Source organism: Malania oleifera, chromosome 13 (genome assembly GCF_029873635.1).
Source record: "Malania oleifera isolate guangnan ecotype guangnan chromosome 13, ASM2987363v1, whole genome shotgun sequence".
NCBI classification, from domain to species: Eukaryota; Viridiplantae; Streptophyta; class Magnoliopsida; order Santalales; family Ximeniaceae; genus Malania; species Malania oleifera.
In genome coordinates, this window is record NC_080429.1 from 65370278 (window position 1) to 65385450 (window position 15173).

The 15173-nt window shown below is 33.5% G+C and overlaps 1 protein-coding gene across 2 annotated transcripts in view; it reads left to right on the forward strand.

The window, feature by feature from the left end:
* LOC131146217 (uncharacterized) overlaps positions 1 to 2768 on the forward strand; it is a 72876-nt gene extending 70108 nt beyond the window's left edge. For both annotated transcript variants that reach the window (XM_058095651.1, XM_058095652.1), the window contains exon 7: positions 2437 to 2768. In XM_058095651.1, coding sequence (XP_057951634.1) covers positions 2437 to 2474 — 38 coding nt within the window. In that variant the 3' untranslated portion in view covers positions 2475 to 2768. The remainder of the gene's footprint in view (positions 1 to 2436) is intronic.
* The last annotated feature ends 12405 nt before the right edge of the window (positions 2769 to 15173 follow it).

Below are 15173 nucleotides of genomic sequence, written 5' to 3' on the forward strand. Positions count from 1 at the left end.
TCCTTCGTACTATAGCTAGTTTTTAGCCATCATCAGTTAGTCAACAGCTCCTTTTAGCTGTCATCAGTTAGTCTACATAGAAATGTGCTAGATCTGCTAACATGACTCTTTTCAACTGTCTTACATTTACATGGTTGCATTAACATACACAAGCAACATAGTCCATAACATATTTTATTCTTAATGCTTTATTTACTTAGCTTGCGTCTTATACATTTAACATATATTTGCATAAAATTTACATTTACTTATGCCACACAATTTAACAGTATAGTTTATACATATTCTTGAAAAATAGGTCAATCAACTTTTAGTGTTCATATACTGAAAATATACCTTTCATTTCTTACATAATAAACATGAAAACATTATTCACTTTCAATGGTTCATTTTCACATATACATAGCTATATAAGCAATCCTAAGCTCAGAAAACATAATTTACATGATTGGAATTTTATACCCAAATGAAAACCCATATACATATATATTGTAACAACCCGAAGAATAATGGTATTTAAATAATAAAGAGAGAGGGAAATGGAAATAGAAACAGAAGGAGGCAGCAGGTTTCGTCGACGACATTGCACTTTGAATATAATGACTCAAAAATTTTTACACAAGGCCTCGTTGACGAACACAGGGAGTTCATCGACGAGTGCATAAGTAGGCCTCGTTGATGAAGCCATGCCTCGTCGACGAGAAGATACTGAGAGAGCGTCTTTAGGTAGTCTGAATTTCGTTGACAAGGAGGTAGGGTTTGTCGACGAAATTACTTAAGAACTCGTCGACGAGGTGACGTGTCTCGTCGACGAATCAAGTCATATAAATAGCTGAACTCGGATTTTTAACCAAAATATTTAGCGTAGAACCCTCCTCTCTCTCTCTCTCTCTCTCTCTCTCTCTCTCTCCTACAACCCCCATCCCTTTTCTCTTCAATCTTGGCCCCATTTCTTACTGGATTGAAGATCTAAGGCGCCACGACGCTCCTGGCGAAGTTCTCTACAAGTCTGTCGGATTAGATCGTGGGGAAAGTTGATTTGAAATCCATGCTAAATCTAGGATAAGACATTTTATTCAGATTATGCCTTCCTTGTAGTTGTAAGAAATGTTGTAGGTAAGAAAATACTGATGTTTTGTTATGGGGGATATTGTTTTCAGGATGTTGAGTTAGGAACCCTGCGGGTATGGAGCTAGAATTTTATAGGCGCTTTTCAGATTTAAGGTAAGGGAAATATGCTATGCTAGCAATTTTTAATATGTATAAAGAAGATCATGAAAGTGTATTTACAAGCATGTATATCAAACTATTTCCTAGAGAATTATGAATATTATTTTTATTGTAGAATTACAGAAATTGAGCATGAGATTACGTTTATTCAAATGTGTGGCATATGTTTATTACAGTACAATACATATAGATTTTACAGTATTACAAATATATAGATATTCAGATATTTCATAATATTAGAACTGAATGAGACTTACGGTATCTTTTAGAAAACATGATTTCTAAACCATAACACTCAGACAGTTTATTTAGACAGATTATACAGTGATAGAATCAAAATGCTACAGCAGATATACAGAGCATACAGATATTATATACAGAGAATACAGATATTATATACAAAGTATACATATATTATATATAGATATTTTATACAGATATTACAAAGCACATATGATACAGATAGATAATATATATATTTTAGTCAGATATCTTAGATAATATAGCTCAGAAATATAGTGTTATGGTTGTTTTTTAAATCATGTTAAAAGCAGCAAGATTATTATATCTTTATATATGTATCCAGTATTACACAGTTACAGAATCCTGTGGAAATTACAGACAGATAGATATATAGCAGAGCACGGTACCATTACAGACACGTGCAACCACATGACTCAGATAGCATGTAGATTCCGTCTAACCATGCTAGGAGAGATTGCAGTCTCCCCAGTACGCTGGGTTGAGGTAGCCGGTTAGATGATGATAGATGTTTGATACAGCTCAGAGAGATTGCAGTGGGCTAGGATCTTCATAGATCATTACAGATTGGCGGATGATAGAGATTGACTTACCTGGAGGGCCGACCAAAGTAAGTCCAACCTACGGGCCGCACAACCCTATCATGAGGGGATATATCATGATATACAGATCTTAGGGTATAGCAGAAGTTCCTATATACAAATATATCACACAACAACAATTTATATTATTATACTAGCAGTTCCTCTAGATAGCAAACTCAGAGACACAATCATATTTTAAAGATTACATGATAAATATATATATTTTGTACAGTTTATCAGTTTTCTCAAATTGCAGTATTATTTCAGTATTTTAACTATTTAACTCAGCCGGCACACACTAGTAATAGCATATTTCCACTTATTGAGCATTGTCTCATCCTAGTGACTTATTATTTTTCAGGAGACCCCACTAAACGAACAGATCAGACTCGTGGTTAGAGATTGTCTTGAGCTACCCTAGTAGGAAGGGTAGGTGTATTATTTTTTATGCTAGTGATTTGGGGTAGATTGTTTTGGGATGTTGTCACTGGGTATTTTGTATTGTGATTATATTTCAGAACTCTATAGTTTCTTGGTATTGTATTGTATATAGCATTTCCTAGTTTTGTGTACTACTATTTAGTGATGTATGACAGACAGAGTTTCCTCAGTGCTCTTTGGGGCTGAGATGTTATTATCAGCATTCAGACAGGTGACATTTATTATATTCAGAAAAAAAAATGTTGAATAAATAGCAGGTCGTCACATATATAACATGGTCCATTTTATTTAATACATAAAAACCTGATTTAATATATCATTTCCCCTTACGTAACTTTTAAACTACGTTGGTAGGATCCTCAAACTGATATTCGTAGCGTTCACTTGGACCTTGAATCCAAAAATCTTAGTTTAATTAAAATAAACTCCAACTGACTCAAACCTTAAGAAAAATGCTTATTTAATACTTCTTAGGCTCTAAATAACAATATTCGTTAAGGAAATCCCAAAATAACTCACTTACCCTGATTTTGGGATGATTCCTAAATCTCTCAAACCAACGATCAACTCCAATAGCCTTACAGAGAATGATCCTATGAACCTCATGGTGGTTCCGGATCGTCAAACTGGGTCAAATCTAGCCCGAAATTGAAGAGAGAAGGCTAGAAAATTGTTTTGGAGAGAGAGAGAGAGGGAAGAAGGTTCATGAATTCCCTCGCTGAAATGAAAAAAACTCTATTTATAGGCAGGGCTTTGCTGACGAGACATGTGGGTTCATCGATGAGGCACTGATGAAACTTCATCGACGAGAAGATACATTCGTCGACAAAATTGAAAGTTTCAAGTATACTCTCTTGGGATTCCTTCATCGACGAGGAACATAATTCGCCAACGATCCCTAGAAGGACACTCATTGACGAAGAAAGGACATTTGTCGACGAGGCCTGCTGTTCCTTCTAAAATTCTTTCTTCCTTTTTCCCCTTATTATCCGTTAATCCATTTTATTCATTATACTTCCTAATTATTTTAATAATTTTAATTTTCTGGGTCATTACACTAAGATAATGGCAAACTCCACCTTGCAATCAAGAGGCAATCCCAATAAGTCCTCTGGAAACACATCCCAGAACTCCCTTATCAATGGGATATTCTCCAGTTTAGGTCCCTCCTTCGGTGCTTCTTTCACTCATGCCAGGTACCCCTGGCAAACCTCCAGAAGTAACCTTCTTGCCTGCATCACTGAAAGGATCTACGGTGGAGAGCACACACACGACCCGACGAATTTGAATTCCTGCTCCCGTAGGAGTTTGAACGTTACCTCCTTCCTGTAGCAGTCGATACTAGCATAACTGGATGCTAGTCAATCCATTCCCAGAATAATGTCGAATCCATACATATTAAAAATGATTAGACTTGCAGGCAGCCTTCTCCCCTGAATCTTTATTAGGTAGTCTTTAATCACCTTACTGTATACAATAACCGACCCTATCAGCGTGACCACACCTAACTCGGCATCTAATGACTGTGTCTTTACCCTGCACAATCTAATGAATCCCCGAGACACAATAGCACTATTTGACATAATGGAATCATACCTGTCACCACATTGCCAGCATCCTCCATATCTCTCGGCATTAGTGAGTACACCCGTGCCTGGGCGATGCCCCTATGGTGACCACCTCGGGGTGCCTGGTTACCTCCTCTATACTGATACTATGGAGGTGCATAGCTCAATGTCGCGTGACAGTCCCGCGCCAAATGTCTTGCCTCATCGCACCAGTAACAGCCAGCTTCTTGGCGTAACTAGGCTTTTCAATCTTGTTTTGATGATAACAAATGAAGATGTTTTAACATGTGCTGTTGAATGAATTTATTTCAAGAATACTTAACTCAACACTAACATTTGTCATGGATGAAAACCAGAAATCAAAGACAAGTCAAGTGAAAGCTTCTCTAAGTAGTTAAGCATCAAAAGACTAAGGCTTGAAGATAATGAGAGCATGTCTATTAAAGAGAACTCAATGAAAAGCTCAAAGTATCTTAAAGCTTGAAGACGAGAAAAAGACCAAAGCATGAAGACTTAAAGTGTTCAAGAATGACAAATAGCTTAGAAGTTTTTATGTAAGTGCTTTAATATTTAAATATCTTTTGAAGTATTGTTGAAACTCTTTAGGGGATATTTATGGACTTAGAGACCTATTTTTAAAACTGGGGAAATGTTTTATGAAAGATCAAAACATATGAGCAAAACTAAATTTGAAAAACCAAAAAGGAAAAATCAGTAAAGGGTTTGCCCAGCTGACTGACCAGAAACACTCTGGTTCAGTCAGCCGACTGATAGAGAAACAATAGAAAAATCAACTGTCCAGCTGACTGACTCAATAAACTGAAAGTACCCAGCTGACTGACCCAAAATGAACTGTGTCATGCCAGCCGATTGACTATTTCTTAATTTAATTTTTGGGAGACAAAAGGGTGTTAGCCACCTGTCTAGCCGACTGATGCCATGGGTTTTGACCTTTTAAAATTCCAACGGAAAAATTTCAAAAATTGGTTTTTCAAATATGAACGTTATAAAAACTTGGTGGACACTCCAAGTTACTTGGGAAACAAGGAAACTAAACCTAAAATGCCTATAAATTCGCCTTTAATCCCAAGAATTCAAATACACAAGCAATCACACATCATACTTGCATCAAATCTCTCAATCTCTCTCAAAACTCCATATTGCTCAAACTCTTGCTGAAGAGAAATCATCTGAATTGCTGCTGAAACACCAACCTAAGGTTCTTATATTGAGTTTTCTCAAATCACAAAGGAACCCTTGGTGAATTCTACTCTTGAGTTTCAATTCTATTTCTTATTGGTATTTAAATTGTTAAAGTACCTAGTGCTGAAATTGTACTAATCTACTCTGTTTTGAGAGTGCTTTTGTACGCAGTATTTTCTTCATATCTTGTGTAGTTCTTGGACGATTTGAGGTGTTTAGATCGTTGGCTAAGCGATGAGATATTGCTTAGAGAGGTGCTGCTTTAGCCTAATTGAAGGAGTGATCGAACGAGGGTATATTGTTTGGAAAGGCAGGCACTATCCTACTGAAGGAGTGTGTAAACGGTGTTGTTTCGCTCGGAAAATGAATTGGTTTTAATGAATCCTTTGGCAGTTTTCTAAAGGCGAGGACATAGGTTAGGTATAAGTCGAACCTCGTAAAAACAACGGTCTCACTCTCTCTTTCTGTTACTATTTATTTTCAGCACATATAAATTGCGTGGGTGATTTAATTTTTAATCATATATACTACGTATATTTGAAAATCAAGTAAACTTTAAGTCTAATTTTGATTTGGATTGCAAAAATCGAAAGGGAGTATGTTGGTTAAACCATACTTTGCGGAAACCATAAGGGAGTACGTTAATTGGTTAACATCCCAAAGATAAATTAACTAAGAGTTTATTTGAATTCTGAATTTTGGGAAGAGTATGAATGTTTTGGTTGAATATTAAATTGAGAAACAAATTACATTCTTTGTAGGACTTACAAATTCATATACGAAGGGTTGCAAACAAAATAACCATCTTGATCGGATATTGTGGTTGATTGGAAAAATTGATTGGTTTGGTTGATTGATTGATTACTTGATTGTTTAAGTACTTTATTGGTATATGGTTGTGGATTGGATATTATTTTAAGTATTGTTTGTGTATTTGGTAAATCAACAAGAAGTCAAGAATACATTAAAAAGAAGTAAAAGAAATTTCTAAATCTAATTCACCCCCTTTTGGGAATACACTTTAGTTTTCACAGCTGATCTAGCCCTACACTTGCCCCAATGCCTCTTATGGCATTTGGGACAGGTAGAACACTGAGAATTCCCCTGAGGGGCTCGAGATCTCATCTCTTGTCACTGGCCCGTAAAGTTTTCAGGCCACTACCATGAACTTTGGCTGGTGCTGGTCTGAAACCCCTGAGGTAAGGGCCTCTTCTTCTGGTTTACTACTCTCTTACCTTCCTAAATACTGGCCTCAACTACCATGGCCTTATCTACTAACTCAGAAAAACCCTGCATCAACAACGCCACCACCTGTGCGCGTATCTCCTGCCTCAAGCCCTTCTCAAACTTTCGAGCCTTCTTTTGCTCATCTGGGATCATATATGGAATGAAGTGGGATAACTCCATAAACATTGCCGCATACTGCTATACGGTCAAGTGTCCCTGAGTTAGATTCAGGAACTCCTCTGCTTTAGCCTCTCGGGTGGTAGTAGGGAACTATCTATCGAAGAAAACCTCCCTGAAATGGCTTTAGGTGATAGCTGCAGGTCCTAGCCGTTGTTCCTCCACCAGCTTTGCCGATCTTCACCACCTCTTTGCTTCCCTCACTAGTTTAAAGGTGACATACAACACCTTTTGCTCCTCTGTGCGCTCCAGCACACCTAGTAATTCCTCAATCTTCTGAACCCAGTCTTCAGCTATGATCGGATTCGCCCCTCCTGCAAATGCCGAAGGATTTACCTGAGTAAACTTCTGAAAAGTACAGCCCCGACCAATCAGTGGCTGATCCTGCTTCCTAGAATCCCTCAAGTTCTCTTTCCTAGCCTGTCGCGCTATACTTCGTAACACTACCAAGGCATCAACATCATCCTCATTAGAAGTATCCACATGATTATCCCCTCCAGTTACGATGTCCTTTCCCTTGGGATCCATCCTGAAGATAGGATAAAAGTCGACTTAGAAATTCCACATTTATCACGGTTGATGCAAGTATGGAATGACATATGAATTTGTAGATAACAGAAATCATTTACACAATCCTGCCACAAAACTGTCAAGGTACTGGCCTCTAAGTTTAACACTGAAACTACGCAGATACTCATCCGACCTAACGTTCCCCCTTAAGTTTCCAAGTTTCAGTCTCTCAACCCAGAAATGAAATCATCGATGGATTTACCATGGTTTTCCTGAAATCGTCATTCCAAGAAAAACACAAAAGATCGTCGAAAGATCACCATCTCTAAGCTTCCAAACCAAGACTCGCTTAATCTACCCACTCTTATCCTATCTCAACTTATACTACGGTGATCTTTAATCATCCAAGTTTGTAGAACCTAGCAAACCTAGGCTCTGATACCACCTGTAACACCTCAACCCGCCACGTGGGCTCGGGGTGCTACTTTTAGTGACTTCTATGTACCTAATACCATATTCATTATATAAATGTAGCGGAAGTAAATAAAAAATTCTCCAAAATCCATTACCAAAGTTCTAAATTGCTATCTTGTAAGGACCCGAACCTGAGTGGGTTCTTACATATAAATTTTTCCGCGGACGCAAACAAATCTAAATTATTTTTATTATCAGAGTACTAATTAGTTTTATTACAAATATATGTCTCAACTATTAAAATGCAAATTTTTAAAATTCTAAATTGTCTTATGTTAAATTTGTATTCTACTTTACTCTTTCTATTCCCGCCCATGCACTTGTTACGCCAGATTTTTGGTATACTTTTCAAAATGATCTGAAATGTAAAATAATGATTAGGGTGAAACGACGCTCAGTAAGTAAATAAGAATATTATTAGTGTGTGACCAAAATGAGCTTTCATAATTTCGTAAAATAATATTTAATACTATAGCTTCAAAAATACTTTTAAAATAAATGTAAATTTAAAAATTTCTGCATAAAAACTTTTACCATTAACTACAACAGTAAAATTTTATAATCATATACTATAACTATTAAATTAAACTTTTAACTTTAAAAACTGTAATTATAATTTTTAATTATAAACATATATATACTTTTCCTTATACGTTTATTTTAGATCATCATTTAGGCACAAGAATGACCTTGTTTATATAAACTTATACTTTACCTTCAAATCATGAATAACTCTGTACACGTAATTAAATATGTATATACATATACTATAAAAATCACCCTTAGGCCTGTTAATCGTAAGTTATGTTTACCCCCATGACTGGATTGTGCGGTCCAAAGACTGGACTTAACTAGCTGGCTGGCCAAATTAAATCAACGTACATCATCATTAAGTGAGATTTTCCCTATTAAACCCTGGTTTGACCTAAGTGTGCACTCAGAAGAAATCTACTACCATCTAAAACCACTCTACAAAAAGCGTGGGTGCACTCTGATATGTTTAAACAATAAATTGCGGTACTGAGCATTCGTAATTTTTTGTATCGTCTGTGCCATAAGGGGTTTGAAAACATCTTATTATAGAATTTATAAAATTACAATAATATCATGAAAATCTCATTTTTACTAATATTTTCGTGAAATATGCAATGTAAAAATCAACTCATGTCATTTTTATTCATATTTTTATGAAATATGCAACGTAAAAATAAACTCACGCCACACAATTTTCGTATTAAAAATATTTTTTTGAATAAAAATTAATATTTTAAAATACTCGAGGGTTTAGAACATTTCTTGACTCAAAAATAAATGCAAGTGTATTAAAGATACAATTGGTATAATTAAATATCTGTAAAAATAAACTCGGAAGAATTTTATAAAAATAACTAATATAATCAAAATTTATTTACAAATAAACTCGAGTATAAATTTTAAATAAAAATATAACATAACCTAATTTACTTACAAATAAATTCGAGTATGAATTTTAAAAAAGTCTAACATAATCAAATTTACTTACCTCTTACTTAACCTTGTGTTGCAATCACAACGAATATCTTTAAAAAATGAGTTCGGAAAGAGTGGGTGAGTGAGAATTTTAATTATAGTAAAAATTGTTTCTCCTCCACTAATTCTTTCACTCACTAATCTTTCTCTTTGTTTGGATTTTTTTTTTTTTTTGTGAAAAATGAATGTCAAGAGCTTCCTATTTATAGAAAAATTTTGGAAAAAAAAATTAAATTTGTAAAAGTTTAGGGAGAGGGGTGAAATTATAATTTTTTTTAAAATTAAGGAATGAGTATGGATGTATTAGATGTGAGTTGGGTATAGGATGAGGATGGAGGTCATGTAGGAGAAATGTGAGTACTTGCCGACACTCTCATTTAATTAATTTTTAATTAATACTTAATTAATTAATTAAATTTTTTTAAAAATTATTATTATTATTATTACCATTGTTATTATTTTTAAGTTATGTTTTAATATATATATATTTTTAAAAAAATTAAGTTCAAATTTTGAAAACTCATGTGGGCCCCACACAATTTCGAGACCTAAGTAGGTCATACATAACTCCAATAGTTCTCACACGATTTGATGAGCCTTACATAAATTTGGGACTCATGTGGACCCACACAACTTCGGGACTCATGTGGGCCCTACATAAGATACCTATATTATTATTATTATTATTATTATTATTATTATTATTATTATTATTATTATACCATTTATTTTTACAAATTATGTTTGTCAAAATACTATTTTATGTATATGTACTTATTTACGTGTACAAACAGTATCTATCCTATTTATCCTATGAAATTCCATTTTGATCAGGCCGACCTCTAGGGAGCAACTGAACCGCAATGGTCTCGAAGCACTCGCTAAGACAAGTTCTTTCTTAGCCATCAAATATGGAATTAAAGATCTTACAGAAAAATACTTCTGTATTGATATTAACTTAATGACCATTATTATTATTATTATTATTATTATTATTATTATGCTTTAATCGTATATATATTTTTGGGTAATCACATTCTCCCCTCCTTATAAAAATTTCGTCATCAAAATTTGCTAATTTAAAATGAGTACTGTATAATTAGTTGCGTTATTTGAAAGAGTAAATTGATGAACGATGTGGCTAAGTCTTGGAATAGATTGAAGGTCAATTTGGCGAAATATTTTATTTTGGGAACAGAGGTGTAAATCGTCGGTCTAGTAGGGGTTGAAATGGAAAAAAAATTCAGAAAATGTGGAAAAGGATAATTATATATATATACAATAAAATGAAATGAAATCTGGCCTTTAGAATCGTAGCTCAACATCAACATCTATCGAAGTGCTAGCGGTGTCACTGCTAACTGCTTGGGTTCTTTCTTGGTAGAGTTGACCTCTTGTAATGTCGCCAGCTTGGGTCGGAAAAAAGAAGAGAACGCCCATTTGTTCAACAAGGGATGAAGAGCTACCCTCTTCCCCTTGTGGCCTTTGGTGGGGATGCTCATAACGAGCCATCGGTGGCCCGTACATGAGTCTCGACGCGTTTTGGATTCCTTGGCAATGGTGGAGTAGGCCAGCATTATCACAAACCCTTAGTGTGGTGACTGCTATGCTGCCATTTTAAGGGGTATGACTCATTGGTGTGATGTTAGTTGTAAGTTTCATAGACGGAATATTGTTGATATGAATGAGGGTACAAGTGGTTGGGAAAATGGTAGGGGCACTGCTCGGGGCAGTAGTGGTGGATGAGGTAAGATGGATAATTGGTGGGACAGTAGTTGGAATAATGGTTTCTTCAACTGATCCCCACTTATGCCTATGGTTCTCAAACCAAAAACGTACATTTCTCGGCTTGATTGGACCATATCGTCGGAATCGTGCTGCAAGCAAGATAGCTCACTCTAGAGAAGGGAGCTCCCCTTGACTGCTGCGGAAGGCCTCCTCTAAAATCTTTAGTTGTGCCTTGCTGGGTTTCCATCTTTGGATTGGCGATCTAGTGCTACTCTCAGCAACTTGGGGCGTTGGGTGATTTGGAAACATTTTCGAGTAATGAGACAACCAATAGAAAAGTTAGGAAGGACTAATCTTTGGAAACAAAAAATGTGATTGTTTAAGATGGTAGAAAGCTGTGATGCTTAGAGTTCGAGGAGGGCATACCCTTTTTATAGGGGAATGGCTGTGTGGTGTGGAAATTGAGAGAGAGCGACGTGTGCCGCGAAAATCGAGAGATAGCAACTCGTGTTTCAGATATCGAGCAACGTGTTTTGCAAAAATCAAGGGAGAGTGACGTGCGCCACGAGAATCGAGAGAGAGCGACGCGTGTGACCGATATCGAGCGACGCATTTTGAAAAAATCGAGGGAGAACGATGTGTGTCGTGAAAGATCGAGAGAGAGCGACGCGTGCCTCGAGTGACGCATTTTTCAAAAATCGAGGGAGTGCGATATGTGTCGTGGAAATCGAGAGAGAGTGATGCGTGTTGCAGAAATCGAGTGAGCAACACGTATTGCAAAATTTGCGGATTCAAGGTTCTGTTCATGTTTCTACATCTTTATTAATGCTTTAACTATAATTAATCTCATCCTTAGGTCACCACTTGGGTGGGTGACCTAATAGTAAGGAACCACCCGTGCATCCATGTGATTGTGTGTTTGAATCCCCATTATGCCCAAGTAGTCTCATGCCCTGACCTTACTTCAGGGGTAAGTGAGCTATAGCCAATGATTTCCACCCATAAAGCTATTTTTTTTTTACTACGAGAGTACCCCTTATATATATATATTCCAATATTATTATTATTATTATTATTATTATTATTATTATTATTATTATTAGATCAAATATATGTTGGGTATGTTTGACCGATCAATGCTTTGACATTGGTTAGTTATTTGAAGAAGATTAGTTAATTTTTATATTGCTTTCATTAATATATATTTTTTACTATATAAAGTTTATTTTATTTTATAATATAGTAAAATTTAAGTTGTATTAACTTTTATAAATTTATACAAAATAAAAAATAAAGATTCCGTCAAAATTTGTATTCCTAAATCAAACTTAGATACTTGATAGAAATTGAATATTCAATGTATATATATATATATATATATATATATATATATATGCTAAGAGATTTTTTTTTTGAATTTAAATATAATATAGTAACATTTAAATTGTATTTAATTCTTTATAAACTAATATAAAATTAAATTTTTTCAAAATATATATTCCTAAATTAAGCTTGAATGTTTTGATAAGAAATGAATATGCAATGTAAAAATACATATTCATATCCAACTTGCACATGCAAAGAAATTTTGGATAAATTCAGATTTCAGAATAAACCATTTGTTCATATCTATTTATGTGTAGCACCTCCAAACCCAGTAGGGTCTAATGTGCCACTTCTTATATTTTTAGTGAAAATAATAACAGTGAAAAATAAATAAATCTTGGATATTATTATATTATTAAATTTATATATATGAAAAATTTAAATTATTAATGCATATGATCTAACAATTAATTATGAGTTATCAATATGTGTACGTGTTTCTACAAACATAAATAGTATATTTAACTTAATTAACTTGTCTTTAATAATACTACCATTTTTTTTTTTTTAGAGAATATAAGATTGTTACCTGTCCTTATGGACCTTCACGTTAATGTCATTTCCTCCAATGTTACTATCTTTAGGATCCATTATTAAACAATGATCAAATGTTATTTTAAAATCATAAATTTATTATTAATGTATAATAATATAATAAACTAAATAAATATTCTAAACTACCAAATCCTACTCAAATCATGTTTCATGCTTAAGTTCTAGTAAAATCTATATGTTAGAGTATGCAGAACCTATATCCTATTCTCTTATATCGATTGTAAGGACCCGAACCCAAGTGAGTTCCTACATATAAATTTTTCAGTAGATGCAAATAAATTTAAATTATTTTTATTAGTAGAACACTAATTAGCTTTATTACAAATATATGTCTCAATTATTAAAAAGCAAATTTCTAAAATTTTAAAATACACAAACATATTCTAAATTATATTATCCTAAATTTTTATTCTACTCTATTCCTTCTATTCCCACCCATGCACTTGATACGCTAGATTTCTAGTATACTCTTCAAAATGATCTGAAATGTAAAATAATGATTGGGGTGAGACGACGCTCAGTAAGTAAATAAGATTATTATTATTAGTGTGTGACCAAAATGAGCTTTCATAATTTTGTAAAATAATATTTAATACTATAATTTCAAAAATACTTTTAAAATAAATGTAAATTTAAAAATTTTTGCATAAAAACTTTTGCCATTAACTATAACAGTAAAATTTTATAATCATATACTATAATTGTTACATTAAACTTTTAACTTTAAAAACTGTAATTATAATTTTTAATTATATACATATATGTACTTTTCCTTATACATTTCTTTTAGATCATCATTTAGGTACAAAAATGACATTGTTCATATAAACTTATACTTTACCTTCAAATCATGAATAATTCTGTACACGTAATTAAATATGTATATATATATATATATATATATATATATATATATATATACTGTAAAAATCACCTTTAAGCCTATTAATCGTAAGTCATGTTTACCCCAATGACTGAGTTATGCGGTTCGAAGACTGGACTTAGTTGGTTGGCCGTCCAAACTAAATCAACGTACATCATCATTAAGTGAGATTTTTCCTATTAAACCTTGGTCCGACCTAGGCGTGCACTGAGGAGAAATCCACTACTATAAAAAACTACTATGCAATAGCGTGGGTGCACTCTGATCCGTTTAAATTTTAAGCTGCAGTACCAAACATTCGTAATTCTCTATATCGTCTGTGCCATAAAAGGTTTTGAAAATATCTTATTATAGAATTTATAAAATTACAATAATATCATAAAAATTTCATTTTTACTCATATTTTCGTGAAATACGCAACGTAAAAATTAACTCATGTCATTTTTACTCATATTTTCGTGAAATATGTAACGTAAAAGTAAATTAATGCCACACAATTTTCGTGTTAAAAATATTTTCTTAAATAAAAATTAATGCTGTAAAATACCCGAGGGTTTGGAACATTTCTTGACTTAAAAATAAATGCGAGTATATTAAAGATACAATTGATATAATTAAATATGCGTAAAAATAAATTCGGAAGAATTTTATGAAAATAACTAACGAATCAAAATTTACTTAAAAATAAATTCGGGTATAAATTTTAAATAAAAATATAATATAATCAAATTTACTTACAAATAAACTCGGGTATGAATTTTAATAAAAGTCTAACATAATCAAATTTATTTGCCTCTTACTTAATCTTGTGCTACGATTACAACGAATATCTTTAAAAAATGAGATTGGAAAGAGTGGGTGAGTGAAAATTTTAATTATAGTAAAAATTCTCCATCCACCACTAATTCTTTCACTCACTAATCCTTCTCTTTTTTTGGAAATTTTTTGTGAAAAATGAATATTGAGAGCTTCCTATTTATAAGAAAATTTTGGAGAAGAAAAATGAATTTGTAAAAGTATAGGAGAGGGGTGAAATTATAATTTTTTTAAAATTATGGAATGGGTATGGATGAGTTAGGTATGAGTTGGGTATGCAATGGGGATGGAGGTCATGTGGGAGAAATGAGAGTGCTTGCCAACACTTCCATTTAATTAATTTTTAATTAATTACTTAATTAATTAATTTAATTTTTTTTAAAAATCATCATTATTATTATCATTGTTATTATTTTTAAGTTATATTTTAGTAATTTTTTTTTTTGAAGAAGAATTAGGTTCGAATTTCAAAAACTCATGTGAACCCCACACAATTTCGTGACCTAAGTGGGTCCTACGTAAGTCTAATAGTGCTCACGATTTTATATACCCTACATAGTTTCAAGACTCATACACGACTTTGGGACTCAAGTGGACCCTACAAAGTCTTGTGGGCCCCAT